The 17,900-nt window shown below is 44.1% G+C and overlaps 1 protein-coding gene across 2 annotated transcripts; it reads right to left on the bottom strand.

Moving 5' to 3' along the window:
- Window positions 1-6,631: 6,631 nt before the first annotated feature.
- Window positions 6,632-16,965, bottom strand: ZNF331 (zinc finger protein 331). Of its 2 annotated transcripts, XM_027079229.1 has the most exons (5): window positions 16,889-16,965; window positions 15,731-15,799; window positions 13,205-13,289; window positions 11,301-11,427; window positions 6,632-8,466 (listed from the first exon to the last, which is right to left on the bottom strand). In XM_027079229.1, the coding sequence occupies exons 1-5, from the start codon at window positions 16,948-16,950 to the stop codon at window positions 7,136-7,138; spliced, it is 1,674 nt and encodes a 557-aa protein (XP_026935030.1). In that variant the 5' UTR covers window positions 16,951-16,965; the 3' UTR covers window positions 6,632-7,135. The 2 variants fall into 2 exon arrangements, with proteins under 2 accessions (XP_026935030.1, XP_026935031.1); XM_027079230.1 differs by lacking the exon at window positions 11,301-11,427 and having other exon boundaries at window positions 16,834-16,951.
- Window positions 16,966-17,900: the final 935 nt, after the last annotated feature.

Genomic DNA, 17,900 nt, shown 5'->3' with positions numbered 1-17,900 from the left:
CCCCTGCATCGGCAGGCGGACTCTCAACCACTGCGCCGCCAGGGAAGCCCCAATAACTCTTTGTTATTATTTCCAAAGAGCTGAGTGGAAATTATTCCTAAATATTTTCAAATTTTGATGCCGTTGTATTATTATTTCTTCGGTTGCACCACACAGCTTGCGGGATCTCAGTTCCCAGAACAGGGATGGAACCTGGGTCACAGGTTCCCGAAATCCTAACCATTAGACCACCAGGGAACTCCCAGTGCTGTTATAAATTGTCTCCTTTTTGTTACTGGTGAAATGAAAAACAATTTTGTGTGTTTATTTAAAACTTTCTTTAAAAAACTAAATATATACAATTTTTAATTTACAGTCATACCTCAGTAAAGCTGGAATACAAATAGGGAAATTGGATGACTTTATCACATTCATCATTCATTTTTAAGATAACATCATACCGTGATTCTTAAACTTATTGGATTTTTGATACCTCCATATTTCCACTGGGATATTTTAATACACATCTGCTGTCTTCACACATTCATTTTTTAAAAAATGAGCTATAGTTGATTTACAATATTAGTTTCAGGTGTACCACACAGTGATGTAATATTTTATAGATTATATTCCATTTAAAGTAATTATATATAATGGCTTTATTTTCCTGTGCTGTACAATATATCCTGTAGCTTATTTTATACGTAGTAGTTTGTATCTCTTAATCCCTCACCCCTATTTGCCCTAACCCTTCTCTCTCCCCACTGGTAACCACTAGTTTGTTCTCGTTATCTGTGAATCTGTTTCTCTTTCGTACACATTCATTTATTTTTTAGATTCCACACGTGATATTACGCAGTATTTGTTTTTCTCTGACTTAGTTCACGAAGTATAATAACCTCCAGGTCCATCCTGTTGCAAATGGAGAGCTTCATTCTTTTTTTTATGGCTGAGTAGTATTCTATTGTATTTATACACCACACCTTTTTTATCCATTCATCTGTTGACAGACACTTGGGTTGCTTCTGTATCTTTTCTATTGTAAATAGACATGCTGCGAACATTAATGCTGTGAACATTGGGGTGAATGTATCTTTTTGAGTTAGTGTTTTTTGCTTTTTTCAGATATATAACCAGGAGTGGAATTGCTGGGTCATATGGTAGTTCTCTTTTTACTTTTTGGGAAACCTCCATGCTGTTTTCCATAGCGGCTGCACCAACTTCAGTAGACATTCGCTTCCCATCTTCGGTGCCTCATCTCTTCTGTTTACCTGCAGGCTTGAAGCACAACTGTACTCTCTTTGTCTTCCATGTCCACAAAGGTCCTGCCTGTGGGCCAGTCTGGTTAATTCCAGCTAAGACTTCTGTCAAAGTATTTAAATACTCTTAATTTTTTCCATTATTTGAAATTTCACAGTTGGCTAGGTCACTCATTACATAATAATTAAAAAAAAATTTATTTATTTGGCTGCATCGGGTTTTAGTTGTGGCATGTGGGATCTTTTGTTGTGGTGGGTGGGCTCTTTGTTGCAGTGCGAGGGCTCTCTAGTTGTGGTGCATGGGGTCCAGAGTGTGCGGGCTCAGTAGTTGCGGCATGCAGGCTCTCTAGTTGTGGCGCAAGGGCTCTGGAGTGCACAGGCTCAGTAGTTGCAGCACGCAGGCTAAGTCGCCTTGTGGCATGTGGGATCTTAGTTCCCCGACCAGGGGTTTGATCCCCAAGGCCCCTGATTGGAAGGTGGATTCTTAACCACTGGACCACCAGGAAATTCCCTACACAATAATTTAAAGAATATGAATTCTGTCTAGCAAAAGACGGCCTGTTCCTCCAGGATAACCACGTATAACCTAGATGTGGAAGTTTTCAATGCATTTGTGCATGAGTTTTGCTTCATATGGATACTGGAATAATCCCCACACCCTGCCAAAAGAAAAACGAGAAACAAAACAACACAGCAAGTCAACAATGTGATTTTCGCTAAGGAGCTCCTGAGAATAAGAGGAGGTTCTTTGGGGAAGGTGATATGTGTCTATGGAAAATTTTCTTTTAAGTGATTAAAAAAAATTTTTTTTTTTTTTTTTGGGCCGTGCTGCAGGGCTTGTGGGATCATGGTTTCCCGACTAGGGATTGAACCTGGGCCCCTGGCAGTGAAAGTGCAGAGTCCTAACCACTGGACTGCCAGGGAATTCCAATTTTTTTTTTTTTTTTAGGTAAGAAGTGGATTTATTTAGAGGGAAACACACTTCCCAGACAGACTATGGGTCATCTTGGAAGGTGAGAGAGGCGGCAGGGGTACGGGGCTGTCGGTTTTTACAGGGGTGGGTAATTTCATAGGCTGAGTGGGAGGAGTATTCCAGCTATTTTGGGGAAGGGGTGGGGATTTCCAGGAATTGGGCCACTGCCCACTTTTTGATCCTTATCAGTGTTGGAGCTGTGCCTGTGGTTACATCATTTAGCTTGCTGATGTGTTACAGTGAGGGTATACTGTATACTGAGGTTCAAGGTCTAGTGGAAGTTGACTTGTCTACTATCTTGGAGCGATTTGGTTCTAGTCAGTTTATGTCATGTCCTCAGGCTATGTCATTCTTTCAAAGGTTATGCCCTGCCCCTTTCCCTCCTATTTCATTCCCCTCTCAGATTTTACTCCCTATTCTTATGGGAAGCAGAGGGGTGATGGTCATCTGTAACTGCTTCAAGGCTGAGTAGGGACAATGACCCTTCCTGTCAGTAAAAATCTCTGGATGCCTGATCTAGGGGCCCAGGGGCAGGACAGCTCCTTGTTTTAAGTCAGTATGGGCTGGAATCCTCACATAGCCATACATCTTGATGTGGAACTGCTGTAACTGCTTCCATAGCCTTTCTATGATCTCCTTGATGATGAAGCACTTTTTCTAACAGCATTAGAGCACAAAACTATCTATCTATAAATGACGAGAGATTTTAGATGCTATCCCTTCCCGGGCAGTCTCCCAACCAGGTGTTAGAGTGCCCAAAAAGTTGTCTCAAAGAAATGGCACAGAATGTGTCCCCAGTGGTGTTGACGATGAGAGGGAGTTGGTCTAGCTTATCACTGTCCCTTCGTGGCTTGCCAGCTGAAACCGTGGAACTCAGATTTGGGACTTGAACCCACACACCGGGAATTGAACCCAGCCAAAACCCAGACTGGGACTTGAACCCAGGGTCTTTATATATTTATTTTTTTTGCGGTACGCGAGCCTCTCACTGTTGTGGCCTCTCCCGTTGCGGAGCACAGGCTCCGGACGCGCAGGCTCTGCGGCCACGGCTCACGGGCCCAGCCGCTCCGCGGCATGTGGGATCTTCCCGGACCGGGGCACGAACCCGCGTCCCCTGCATCGGCAGGCGGACTCTCAACCACTGCGCCACCAGGGGAGCCCCCAAGGTCTGTAAATTGAGATCACACACCTGGTCTCAGGACTTAATGAAGTTCAGGTTCTTGATGTCTCATCACAGAAAGAATTCAGTGAGAGACAAAGTGATAGGTAAGAAGTGGATTTATTTAGAGAGAAACACACTCCACAGACAGAGTGTGGGCCGTCTCAGAAGGCTAGAGAGGCCCTGAAAAATTTTAATTAATGCTGTAAAATAGTATATTCTTTTAAGTGGGAATGTTGAGTCAAAGACATGCACGTTTAAAATGTTGCCAAATTTCAGAAGAAACAAACACGACGTCCACACAGGTAATTAAAGTATTCCTGGTATCACATTAAACAAGAAAAAAGAAACAGACACAGTTACTTTATTCAGTTCAGAATATCCAAAATGTTATCATTTAAACGTATCATGTAAAACTCACTAATGAGATATTTGACCTTTTTTACTTCTGAACAGTCTGCAAATCTCAGTGTGTATTTTACACTTAACTTTACTACCTGGCCGCACTTCAAGTGCTCAAGACTGTACGTGGCTGTTGGTTACCAAACTGGAGAATGCTGACCTAGAATCTCTTCCCAAGCTTACCCATTGGTTTAGTGCAGCAGTCAGGTAGACTCTGGTCCATAGCTCAAATCTTTTGACTGTCGCCCTGATTCTGTTTGGTTTAGAGGCTGAGTGGTTTCTATTCTTAAAAGGTTGTAAAAAAAAAAAAATAATAAAAAAAATAAAGAGGAACATGTGGTCCAGAGCATACGTGGCCTACAAAACCTACAATATTTATTGTTTGGCCCTCAACAGAAAAACTCTGGCGAACCCTGGTCTGGTGTAACCGAATGCACACGTTTATTCCATTTATTTGCAATGTCAATGCGTTCAAGTTGCTTTGCTTTTGTGACGTTTCCCTTTAGCCACACATACCTAGAAGAGACTGGAAGCATCTCTAGTGACCTTTGACTTCTCTTTGCATAGCTTTTTCCCCCCTTGGTCAATCTAGCTAAAGCTTTGCTCATTTTGTTCATCTTCTCAAAGAACCAACTTCTGGTTCTGCTGATTCTTCGTATCATTAAAAAAATTCTCTATTTCACTTTACTCTAATCCCTATTATTTTCTCCCTTGTGTTGCTTTTGGTTTTGTTTGTTCTTTTTTTTAGCTTCTTACCATGTAGAGTTAGTTTACTGATTTGAGGTCTTTCTTCTTTTTCAATGTAGGCATTTCCTGCCATAAACTGTCTTCTGAGCGTGCCTTTCACTGCATCCTGTAAGTTGTGGTTTGTTTGGATTTTCACGCCTATATGTATTTTCTAATTTCCCTTATGATTTCTTCTTTCACCCATCTGTTGCTTAAGAGTGTGTGGTTTAATTTCCATATAGTATTCTTGTTTTCCTTCTGTTGATTTCTAGTTTCATTACATTGTGGTCAGGTTTCAATCTGTGCTTTTAATCTTTTCAATTTGTTGAGATTATTTTGTGGCCTAACATAGGGTCTATCCTGGAGAATGTTCTATATGTGTTCTGTTGTTGGTGGAATGGTCTGTATATGTCTGGCATCCCTCTCCCCAAATATGTTCCATGTTCCCTCATTCCCTCCCTGCCGAGAATCCAAATCCTTAACCTAACCCTAACACTAAGGTATACGTAACCCAAGGACAGAGTAACTTGAATTGAAATGTAACCCCAACCCTGAGATAAACCAAACATTAAGGCCTACGTCAACCTGATTCTGAACCCTCTGTCGGCCTTCATAAGGCACTCCTCTGGGCTCTAACCACACTGGCATCCCCTGTGCCACAGTTCTCCCACTGGCTGTAGCACCCACCCTAGATCTCTCAGGCCACATTCATGGATAGCATTCAAGTTCTCCAGCTCTCAGAGGCTCCCCTCCTGGACTCTCTCCTTTTCTCCAGCCTCCCAGGACCTGTCTGAGATCAAGCCCCTCCCTCCTAATGCACCAGGCCCTCCCATGGCCATCAGCCCCACCCCTAGCTTTTCAAACTCACTCCCATGGGCTCTAGTCCTCTCCCACCCATACTCTTAGATTCCCCACCATGGGTTCAAGTCCCTTCTCCAAGACAACCCACTTTCTCACTCTAGGACTGACCCTCTTAAGACAGCTCAGGTCCCTCCAGAGTCTGCTCCCTGAGCTCTCCCAAGGACTTGATCCTGGGCCCTGGCCCCCTCCCCAGGGCAAATCCACCTGCCTCCCTTGAGTATCACCTTCCCATCCCTGTTGCAGAACTCCAGGATTTGGAGAGGTCCAGTGCTGATTCTGTTCCTTCTTTTTTATAAATTTATTATTTATTTATTTTTGGCTGCATTGGGTCTTCGTTGCTGCGCGCAGGCTTTCTCTAGTTGCGATGAGCGGGGGCTACTCTTGATTGTGATGCGTGGGCTTCTCATTGCGGTGGCTTCTGTTGTTGCAGAACATGGGCTCTAGGCACATGGACTTCAGTAGTTGTGGCACGCGGGCTTCAGTAGTTGTCACTCACAGGCTTAGTTGCTCCGCTGCATGTGGGATCTTCCCGGACCAGGGCTCGAACCCATGTCCCCTGCATTGGCAGGAGGATTCTTAACCACTGTGCCACCAGGGAAGCCGCTGTTCCTTCTTGAACAGGCCATGTTTGAACAAAGACACTGGCTTATAAGCAATTTTAACGTCAGCCATTCTGGTGCGTGTCTAGTGACATCACGTGATTATCTTACTTTGCATATCCTTGAGTGATGACATTCAACACGTCTGCACTTACTTATTTGCCATTTGGTGATCTTAAGTGCTTATGTAAGTCTCCCTCCACCTTTTAATTGATTTGTTGTTTTATTATTGACTTGAAGGATTCTTTTTATCCTTTCTTCGTGAATCCTTTGTCAGGTTTATGTAAACATCTTCTCCCAGTCTTCTTGCTTTTTCACCACCTTCATGGTGTCATTTGATGATCAGAACTTTGTACTTTTGATGAAGTCCAACTTAATAACTTTTTATTTTTTGTTTAATGTCTTCTGTACACTAAGAAATGCTGCCTACCCCAATGCTGTGACAATAATCTCCTAAATTTTCTATTTTTTATTTTTGGCCGCGCCACACGGCTTGTGGGATCTCAGTTCCCCAACCAGCGGTCAAACCTGTGCCCCCTGCAGTGGAGGCACGGAGTCTTAACCACTGGACCACCAGGGAATTCCCCATATTTTCTTCTAGAAGTTTGATAGTCTTTTCTCAGCTCACTGCACCCGCAGGGGGTCTTCTTGTAAAAATTCACTAATAGCAATGTTAATGGTAATGAGAACAACAAAAACAGCTAATATTTATTGAGCTCACACAACATTTCAGATACACGTTCAAGGAGCTTACATGTACCAAACTCATTTAATCACCACAACAGCAGTATTAGGTAGGTGTGATTATCGCCATTTCACAGATAATGCACAGAGAGTGATAGCTAGTTTTCTCAGTGCCTCACAGGGAGTAAAGAGGTGGGATGGTGATGGAAACAGGTAGTGGTATGTACCACGAGAAAAGCTCTCCCACATATGCTCCATTAGCAGAGTTTTACCTTAGAACAAATCTGAAATACGACAGAGATGAAATGGTATTGGAAGGTTTCTACGCATTCAGGAAACTAACCTATCCAGTAGAAAATAGTCTACAACTGAGTATGTTGTGATCGATGAGAAAAAGTGATTTCTCCAATACTCCAAATTCACCTCTCATATGACTTCTGATATTCTATAAGCAGAAGAGGGACCAGTGAAGGCTTTCTTGCGTTAAGTCTTATCATGGATTTTCCTCTTGTCGTGGAAGAAATGAATGTTGAATAGAGGCCTCTGTGTGCTCTTTGTACCCAAAAGGTTTCTCAACAGCATGAATTCTCTGATGTTCTGGAGGATGGTCTATACGTTTACATGCCTTTCCACATTCCTTACACTCAGAGGGTTTCTCACCAGTATGAATTTTCTGATGCTGTATAAGTTGATGGCCGTGACTGAAGGCCTTCCCACATTCTTTACACTCGTAGGGTTTCTCCCCTGTATGAATTCGCTCATGTTTGACAAGGCTTGACCCATAAATAAAGGCCTTTCCACATTCCTTACATTTGTAAGGCGTTTCACCAGTGTGGATTCTCTCATGCTGAGTAAGGTGATAGCCACAGTTAAAGGCCTTCCCACATTCTGTACATTTATATGGCTTCTCTCCCGTATGAATTCTCTCGTGTTTCACGAGACTCGAACCCCAGCGGAAGGCCTTCCCACATTCCTTACACTCATGAGGTTTCTCGCCAGTGTGAATTTTCTGATGCTGAGTGAGATAATTGACGCGAGTAAAGGCCTTCCCACATTCTTGGCACTCATAGGGCTTCTCACCGGTGTGAATTCTCTTATGTTGAACGAGGCTGGAACCACAAATGAAGGCCTTCCCACAGTCTTTACATTCGTAGGGTTTTTCACCACTGTGGATTCTCTTATGCTGAATTAGTTTATACACGCGGCTAAAGGTCTTCCCACAGTCTTTGCATTCATAGTCTTTCTCACCGGTGTGAAACCTCTGATGCTGAGTGAGCTCATCACCGCGTCTGAAGGCCTTCCCACAGTCTTTACATTCATAGGGCTTCTCACCCGTATGAATTCTCTTATGAATAACGAGGCTTGAACCCCACCGAAACGCCTTCCCGCAGTCCTTACATTCATAAGGTTTCTCACCAGTGTGAATTTTTTGATGTTGAGTAAGTTGATTACCCCAACGGAAGGCCTTTTTACATTCTTTACATTCGTAGGGTTTCTCACCAGTGTGAATTTTCTGATGTTGAGTAAGTTGATAGCCTCGGCTAAAGGCCTTCCCACATTCCTTACATTCATAGGAATTTTCCCTGTTATGAAGTCTCTGATGTGGTCGGACAGAGGTATTTTCTCTGCAAGTGGGCGTTTGCCCACAGTTGATTTGATTGATACATCCCTCTTGTGGGGCCTGTGGTCCTTCAAACTCACCTTCACACATCCAGTCAAGGCCAAGGGATTTACTTTTTCTATTTGAGTTCTGTTTGGAAAAATTTATCTCATAAGTGCCCTTCTGTGTAGGTAGACTCTTGGTCTCATATGGTGATTCCAAATCTGAAAAAAACAAAACGAACAAAAACCCCCCAAAACCCCAACATATTTTGTTTCTTTTTAAGAAAACAAAAACAAACCTAATCATAAACTAAAACCTTCTCTAACAGAAATAAAACTGCTCCAGTGGGAAAAATATGAATCACCTAGGGCTCTTATTAAGATCTAGATTCCACGTCTAGCATCACAATACTTAATGAGGAAACACTGGAGACATCCCCGCTAAAATCAAAAAAGGCACTTACTATCAGCGCTACTGTTTCCTACCAGCTGAAACAATTAAGCAAAAAAAAAAAGTTAGAGGGACAAATCTCAAAAATGAAGATGAAAAAGTACAATTTATAGATGTGATGACAAACCTGGAAAACCAAGAAGATCAAATCTAGAACTATTGTAGGAAAATAAAAAGATACAGTTGGATAGTTGTGTATACACACAAAAACACAAGTAATATCATTAAAAGTAATTCTGGATACAAAGATCCAACATTCAAAAGATGTGTGTAGAATTAAATTTAATAATAAAAATTATGAAACAGGAGGAAATGTTTAGAAAAACCTGAGCATTAATAAGGATGCTAGGGGCTTCCCTGGTGGCGCAGTGGTTGAGAGTCCGCCTGCCGATGCAGGGGACACGGGTTCGTGCCCCAGTCCGGGAAGATCCCACATGCCGCGGAGCGGCTGGGCCTGTGAGCCATGGCTGCTGAGTCTGCGCGTCCGGAGCCTGCGCTCCGCAACAGGAGAGGCCACAGCAGTGAGAGGCCCGCGTACCGCCAAAAAAAAAAAGGATGCTAACTCAAGGGACTGTAAAACATGTTTAAGTTCATGAGTTCGTTCAGATACTAAAACATGTTAAATGGCCAACTTTGGAGCATGCTAGGAAACCAGCCCTTTGTTATTAAAAACTGATAGTTTTTTTTCTTTAAAGAGCAAAGTTTTCATCTTTCTTATCCAATATGAGCAGTTCCACTACACAACCAATTAGCAGGTGGGTCAGTTTCTCTTCAAAGAATTATTTATAGTGAAAAAATGAAGAGGCAATGATAGAATACCACCATTTTGAACCCCCAATGAAATACTGAATCTAGGTACTGAGTGTCAGTGACTGCTAACACAGCATCAAAAGAGACATAAGCAGATATTGCTTCGTGATGGAAGAACAGAGAACCCAGGAAGCAGTATCACCAAAAAACAGATACAAAGGAAAAAAGCACATGAAGCTAGGATAACAACCAACTTTCAGAAACTGAATGGCACAGGGTCCTGTTTTCTACGCCCTTGCTACTCAGTAGGGGTGAAACATGAGAAGGAAAACAAATTGAGACGGGAATGGGGTGAAGATAAAGTTCAAGGTGGTGACTTCTTCCTCAGAGGCCTTGGGCCTGAGACCTTTGTAGGGAGCTCTGCAAACACCTCAGGGGTGCAGCTGCCCCCTGCCCAGCTGGGCCGCTTGTGGTAATGATGGCTTTCCCGAGCCGGGCTGGCTGTCGCTCTCCTCTGCACCACTTTAGTGTCTTTTCTCCTCAACTATCGAAGCTCTCTCCCTTGCTTCCATAAGACAATTGTGTCTGGTTTAGAAATGAGATGTCTTGCTTTCAAAAACAGAAATGCCACATGATGTGAACTTAGGAGAAAACTGTTGGCTTAAGGTTTTCTGATTGCACTTTAGTCAAATTTGTGTAACAACCTAAAACTGACTTCAGGAAAAGAGAAAGGCCTGGAGGACAAACAGGAAACCAGATGGGTAGGGAAAAGGGCTATTTTATTCTATTCTATTTTACATTTACTTCATTTTTTAAAACAGTTAAAAAAATTTATTTATTTTTATGTTTATTTTTTGGTCTTGTGTCGAGGCTTGCAGGATCTTAGGTCCCCGACCAGGAATTGAACCCAGGCCCACAGCAGTGACAGTGCCGAGTCCTAACCACTGGACCGCCAGGGAATTCCCGAAAAGGTCTTTATTTAAACTTCTGGAGGCAAGCAGAACCGGGCAGTTGAGAGTACGGATTCTGGGGCCAGAATTCTTAGGTTCCAGGTTTGCTTCTGCTTCCTTGATTAAGTCACTTTGTGCCCTAGTATACTCATCTACGAATTAGACGTAATAATTTCCTAGCTCATGAACTTGTGAGAACGGAATGAAACGTATTTGTACATATACATACACACCAGGCTCAGAATGTTTTCTGGTGCAGAGCAAGCACAGTATTTATTAGCCATTAATATTATGGCTGTTATTTTGCTAATAGAAAAACAAGAAATTTCCTTACATATTTATCATCCAATATTTAACTCAGAATTCATAGATTATAACTTTCGACCTCACTTCGGGTACAATGTGTAGGGAATGCAATATGCTCAGTGTGGTTTTACAGATTCTGTTCATTCATCCCACCTCTACCTCAAACACAGAGTCTGGTTTGCCAGAGAAAATCAAGTCACTGTGTAGAGCCATTTCCCCTAAAGGTGGGTCCCCAAAGTACCATCGACAGCAATTTGGGTGTAAACATAGGCTCACAGCATGAAGCCTGGTTTCTTTGAAGATGGTCATGAAATAAAATAAATACGTTTATTCTAATAAATTAAATAACTCTAATCAGTCCTTTGGCCAGTAAGGAAGAGAGGTAATTACAGGAGGGGCCAGACAGAGATGGGAAGATCACTGATGGATGAGGAGGTGAAGGTGCATGCGTAACGCCCATTTCCAACTGCACAAAGCTCAAAACATCCCTTGGGTGCAGGAAGAAAGAAATTCAACTAGTATCTTGAAAGGTGGTCCTGAAAGGAGAGAGCTGACTGTGCAGGGAGCAGAGTCCAGATTATCTGAGGCAGGCAACTTACCCAGCGAGACCAAGTTACTGTAGTTCTCCAACATCACGTCCCAGTACAGGTCTCTCTGCGTAGAGTCCAGACATGCCCACTCCTCCTGAGAGAAGTCTATGGCTACATCGGAGAATGTCACCAAACCCTGGAAACGCAAACCCACACGTCTCTGATGAAACGAAAGCACAGAGTTTCCAGATGGAGGAGGGGGGAGGAAGGGCTCCGCTCTGTGCAGGGGTGGATACAGCGAGTAGATTAAAAGCCTGTGATATGGGGAGGGGTCAGTGAGGACATGACGGTGGCTGAAGCCCCTCCTGCTGCAAGGGAAACCACCTACACCCTGGGGAATTCTTTTTTTTTTAAAAATTTTTATATATTTTATTATATTATTATTATTATTTTTTGCAGTACACCTGCCTCTCACTGTTGTGGCCTCTCCCGTTGCGGAGTACAGGCTCCGGACGCACAGGCTCAGCGGCCATGGCTCACGGGCCCAGCTGCTCCACAGCACGTGGGATCTTCCTGGACCGGGGCACGAACCCGTGTCCCCTGCATCGGCAGGCGGACTCTCAACCACTGCGCCACCAGGGAAGCCCTTTATTTATTTTATTCTTGGCTGTGTTGGGTCTTTGTTGCTGTGCGCAGGCTCTCCTCTGGTTGCGGCGAGCGGGGGCTACTCTTCGTTGCGGTGCGCAGGCTTCTCATTGCAGTGGCTTCTCGTTGCAGAGCACGGGCTCAGTAGTTGTGGCGCACGGGCTTCGTTGCTCCACAGCATGTGGGATCTTCCCGGACCAGGGCTCGAACCCGTGTCCCCTGCCTTGGCAGGCGGATTCTTAACCACTGCGCCACCAGGGAAGCCCCTGGGGAATTCTTAATCATGCCAACCTGTCAGGAAATGGACAAGCCAATTCCAGTTTTCCTCTGTTGCATAAGCACAGAGCCTGCTAACGGGCCTGTCTCGCGAATTTTCAGCAAGCATGGATTCTTACAGCATCCTTTTCTCCTTAAGGAGAAAGAAAAAAAATGTCTGGGGTTTACTTCCCAAATGTAATATAAGATCTTTTATCTTAGAAAATCAGGTTTGCATGTTTGAATGTTTTCAAGTCTCGGGTTCATCATTTTGCCAGGTTATCTTTTAAGCAGTCCACCTTTGTAATGACAAAAGCATTTTTTTATTCCATCATAGAGAAGGATTAGATTTAATTATGATAGTTACACACTTAGGTTGAGCAAAATGTCTAAAGTTTCCCCAATTCCAGGAGTATATGATCATTACTCTTGTATGAAATGACCTTCTTACCTGTTACCATCCGCTAGCCTTGCCTTTTCTTTGTTCCTGATTTAGAGGAAACTGGTATCAAATGATTCAGGAGCATACAGACAGGTCTGTGCAAAACAAAATTTATCTCCCGGGTCCCCTGGCAGGAACATGATCTCTGAGTCCACAGCTCTACGCAATTCTAAAAGCTTCGTAAAGTGCGAGCTTTCACTACACACTAAGACTGAGACCAAAGAATATGAATGTTCCCTCTTATCTGCCTGGGAAAAAGATCAGTGGAGATGAGTGAGGAATTCTAGTTTTCTCGTGTGGTCAAATGGGACCAATGTCTCCAACTCATCAAATCGTAGACTGGACTCAACTGTTTCTCCAAAGGTAGTTTCTGCTTCCACTGTTCCAATTACTCTTGACAAAAAAGTGAGTACATAAGAGATACTGAGTAACTAGCTCAAGGGTTAAGTGAGCATTAGTCACAGAGGCGGGCAATAGGCTATATGGCGTTATTATTCACTGGAACAGGGAGAGCTGGGAAGTAGGTACTTGGATGGGACTCACTTGGGCAGGAGCCTTCATGATATTTCAAAGAAGTATCCACAGGACCTAAATATCACAATTCAAGAAGGAAAGAGAAAAACATACTTACGTGGGCCATGGTTTTAGAATTCAAGACCTGATCGGTCCTCTTGGGGTCTCCTTTACTGAAGACACAAAATCCAGAGAAGCCAGATCTAGACAAGGAAAAAGAGGCATTAAAATAAGTGCACCTTGGTCTCCAAATGACTTAATACAACCTTTTCACTCCTCCATCTTTTCTTCCAAAGAATGCTCATCTTCTTCCCCCACAAGGCCCCCCACATAAACACAGCACATCTGAAGATTAAAAGGATTCTGGAAAAAAACAAAACAAGTTTTCCCTGAAACCCCAGGAAAGCCAGCTGCACAGACAGGACAGAGGAACTTTTATTTTTTGTCTTGAAGTCAGATCCAGAAATTTCAGTGGGAGGATTCCTGGCCGGCTCCCTGATGGGGGAATATAGATTAAGAATTTGGCTTTGGGGCTTCCCTGGTGGCGCAGTGGTTGAGAGTCCGCCTGCTGATGCAGGGGACGCGGGTTCGTGCCCCGGTCCGGGAAGATCCCACATGCCACAGAGTGGCTGGGCCCGTGAGCCATGGCCGCTGAGCCTGCGCGTCCGGAGCCTGTGCTCCGCAACGGGAGAGGCCACAACAGTGAGAGGCCCGTGTACCGCAAAAAAAAAAAAAAAAAAAAAAATATACCTTAAGATAGTCCCAAATTTTTTAAAAAAATTAACAAAGAAAAGGACTACAGTTATGAGGGGGCAGGTATGTTGCAGCCATTAAGTGAACTTTGAATAGACAGGTCTGTGGTAGGCAAAAGAACAGTCTCCCAAAGATGTCCACGTCCTAATCCTGGAACCTGTGAATATGTTACATTACACAGCAAAAGGGAGTTAGGTTGCAAAGGGACTTAAAGTCCTGAATCATCTGACCTTAAAATAGGGAGATTATCCTGAATTATGCCAGGTGGGCCCCGTGTAATCACGAGGGTCTTCAAAAGTGAGTAAGGGGGATGAAAGAGGAGAGAAAGATGTGAGGACAGAAGCAGAGTCAGAGTGACAAGGGTCTAGTACTTGGGGTTTTGAAATATGCAGTCGTCACTCAGGGGGACACAGTCTTTGAAAAAAAGGAATAACTTTACAGTGGAGGAAACTGACAAACACTACCTAAGCCAGATGATCAAGTTCAACCTCACCAATCACAAATCTTGTTGATAGTACGTCTTCTTGCTATGATGTGATGAAAGTGGTAATTTACTGCTGTGATCTTCCACCCCCAAACCCATAAACCCAGTCTAATCATCAGGAAAACATCGCATTCCAATAGAGGGTCATCCTACAAAATACCTGACCAGTACCACTTAAAAATGTCACAGTCGTCAGAAACAATGGAAGTCAGAAATGGGCACAGCCAAGAGGACCTTAACGAAACATGACAACGAAATGTAATGTGGTATCCTGGACGGGATCCTGGAACAGATGAAAACCATTATGTAAAAAGTAAGGAAATCTGAATACAGCAAAGACATCAATTAATGATAATGGTTCAGAACTGAGTTGTTAATAATAGAAGAAACTGGGTGCAGGGTACCTGGGAATTCTCTGTATTATCTTTGCAATTTTTCTTTAAATCTAAGACCATTCTAAAAAATAAAATCTATGAAAGAAGAACAATATGCAACCATACGTAGCCCACAAAGCATGAAATATTTAATATGTGACCCTTTAGAGAAAAAGTTTGCCAAACCCTGCTCTGGATCCAAAACTTGTAATCAGCATCAAACCGTACTGCTTCTCACAGTTCATACAAAGATATAACCGAAACATATGGACACTGTCAAACCTCAAATAAGACCTGGCTAATACAACAAATTTCTATTTATTGATTACTGGAAAAAAAAAATCCTTGCCTTTGATGACAAAGACCTTTGCTCAAACCCCACCCTTAAAAGCCTCGCAGGGGGCTTCCCTGGTGGTGCAGTGGTTAGGAGTCTGCCTGCCGATGCAGGGGACGTGGGTTCGTGCCCCGGTCCGGGAGGATCCTGCGTGCCGCGGAGTGGCCGCTGGGCCTGCGCGTCCGGAGCCTGTGCTCCGCAACGGGAGAGGCAACAACAGGGAGGGGCCCGCATACTGAAAAAAAAAAAAAAAAAAAGCGCCTCACAAAACTGGTAACTTTGTCATTAACTGACTAAAACAATCAAACCTTCTCTTTTCTTACTGTGCTCTGAAAGTCAGCCCTGTGGAAAAGACCAAGATATCTAGCCTTTGATTCCACCTAAAAATTTAATATCCTCCTTAGCAAATCACACACTAAAAGTGCTAACAGTAACCTCCCAGTAGTATTCCTCGATCCTAGCGGAGTCTTGGAAGACCACACAGGAGGATGTGAACAATTTGCTTATTGAATATGTGAGTACTCACTGAGACGGTTGGTCAATGGGGAATACACATTCACGACTCTTGTCACACCTCTTGGGAAGAAATTACTGGGTCAAGTCACTATTAAAAAGGACATTTCGGGGCAAGGAAAGCAAATATTCTTAAGCGCTATAAACACAAATCATTTACTGAACAAGAAGATAACTCATCTGAACCTTGATTTCAAGATCTGTGATGATGATGATTCTTTCTCCTTGGGATGCTTTTTCTGGAGGACAGCTGGCCTAGAGGAAAGAGAGGTCAGAATGAGACATTAGGACTTTTCTGGAGCACAGACTACATCCGAAAATGCCCTGAGGCCACACCTGCTCCCATGTCTTATCTAAAACCAATCAGAAATAAGAGGGCACCCACATCTGAGTATTTCAGAGATTCGTGGAAACTAGACTCTAGGAATTGGGGTACCCCCACCTCCTAGGTCAGGGACCTCTCCTTTCCAAAAAAGAATCTTATTCCAGAGGCCCTTCCATTCTGTCATTCAGGTAGCCTGAATTTTAGATGGAGAGCACCTCTAGCTCCAAAGCTGCCATCTCATAACCATGTCTGTGCCATTCTTGTCATTTTCACTACAGCATTCAGGCTCTGACTTTCCCTTGGGGCCACTGTGCCCAAACAAGTACCCGCATCGTTGGAACGTGAACGGAGAGGAAGCAGCAGAGACATCAGAGCTACACACTCAATCCGGGGCCACACACCCAAGAACAGTCCTGCACCTGTCACAGCTGAACAATCACATACACCTAGGCTCTGTCACACTGGCTGACGCCCACGCCAGAGACATGGTACACGGCTGCGCCAACCCCACAGAAATGCAACGGCACATCTCATAGCCTCGGGGACACATCTGGGCCCCGCCACCCCCGCAGAGCCCACACGCATGTAACTCACACAGAGCACAGTGGAGGAGTCACAGCCCGGCCGCGTCACCGCTACAGATGCTCACACGCACAGGACGCACACAAACCGGGAGGGGCCACGTCTCGTCCCCCCGCTACACACACTCGCCCAAGTGCGTCACAAACACAAGGACCGGGCCTGTCTCCCTCACCGACGCCCACGCGCACATCTCAGTCTGCAGACATGGCCGAGCCCCTGATCACACACACACACAGACATACACACACGCACACGCTCGCACTTCCTCCGCAGCGCTCCCGAAGCCAGAGGCCGAGGCTCCGTTTCGGGCCTCTTCTTCTCCCTCATCGCCATCGCTCGCCGTATTCCGCTCTGTTTTCCTCATGGGATGCTAATTACTCACCGCTTGGGGCCCAACAACCGACGGCGTCGGGAGGGAGCGCCGGCGTTGAGGTTACCTCCGGACAGGGTCACCGGCAAACCAAAGCTTCAATAAAAATCCTTCTGGCAGAAAGCGCATCTCCCAGCATGCAACTCCCCGAGTTGCTAATGGGGCTGTGCCCCAGAGCCCTCTGGGAAACGTAGTCCATAAACCCGGGAATCCGCGGAGCTGAAAACGCACGGCCTCTCTTTCCCAGCATGCAACTCCACAATGGCACTAATAGAGCTGTGCCTCAGAGACTTCTGGGAAATGTAGTTCGCACCTTGGGTAATACACAGGCCTTCGGAAGGCTTCTCGCCCTGCCTCTAGAGGAGCCGTGACTTGGGAGGGAGCGTATTTCAGAGTCGCAGAATTTGTAAATGCTGGGAGACCTACCGGCCGTTCAGATTTCTTTTCTTTTTAAAATTATTATTATTATTTTAACGGGAGAAAAGCATGCAAATTTTATTAAATTTTTACATGTACATGAGAGCTTTCAGAAGAGAATGAAGCCCTGAAGAAGTAACCAGAGCAGGAAGCTTTTATACCTTTTAGACAAAGAAAGGATAAATTTGTGAAGTACTGACAGTGCAATAGGCTAGTGATAGTCCAATTAGGGCCTGGTAATCCTTATCTTCATTTAATGAGGTTTGTTTGCAGATTCCTCTGGTGCCATCTGTGGACTGGTAAGAGTCTATCTCCATTAAAAGAAGAATTTAGTTCCTGCCTTTGGACAGAGAAGGGAGATCTTTCTGTATGTTTACCGCTTCTTAATTGCCTTCAGCTCAAAATAATTTTTATGTCAAAGAGGCATATTTTAGGCTGACATACCTGGTTTCCATCAATTATGATACAGGCATTGCTTGCAATAAGGAAGGCCAAGAAATCTTTCAGTAAGTGTTCTCTTTTTGTATATCATGCTGTTTTATACTGTTTATGTATTAGTTTAATTTAGGTCTATTTGCTGTGAGTCAGTAATAGTCATATTTACTTTCTAAGGTGCCTACGAATTTTGTGCTAAGATCTCATCCCATCTTATTAACACCTCT

The sequence above is a fragment of the Aethalodelphis obliquidens genome, unplaced genomic scaffold, assembly GCF_003676395.1.
Source record: "Aethalodelphis obliquidens isolate GAN/ISIS:26980383/991018 unplaced genomic scaffold, ASM367639v1 scaffold43, whole genome shotgun sequence".
Lineage (NCBI taxonomy): Eukaryota > Metazoa > Chordata > Mammalia > Artiodactyla > Delphinidae > Aethalodelphis > Aethalodelphis obliquidens.
The sequence above is the reverse complement of the archived record's forward strand: the minus strand, read 5'-3'. Positions and strand labels throughout refer to the sequence as shown.

Excerpts from the sequence above, each read along its gene's own strand:
- ZNF331 (XM_027079229.1), bottom strand. The coding sequence starts at position 16,950 with ATGCGCTTTCTGCCAGAAGGATTTTTATTGAAGCTTTGGTTTGCCGGT. Across the intron at positions 11,428-13,204 it reads ATTCTAAAACCATGGCCCAC|GGTTTGGTGACATTCTCCGA; the intron begins GTAAGTATGTTT and ends TTGCGTTTCCAG. Across the intron at positions 8,467-11,300 it reads CAGTAACTTGGTCTCGCTGG|ATTTGGAATCACCATATGAG; the intron begins GTAAGTTGCCTG and ends TGTTTTTTTCAG.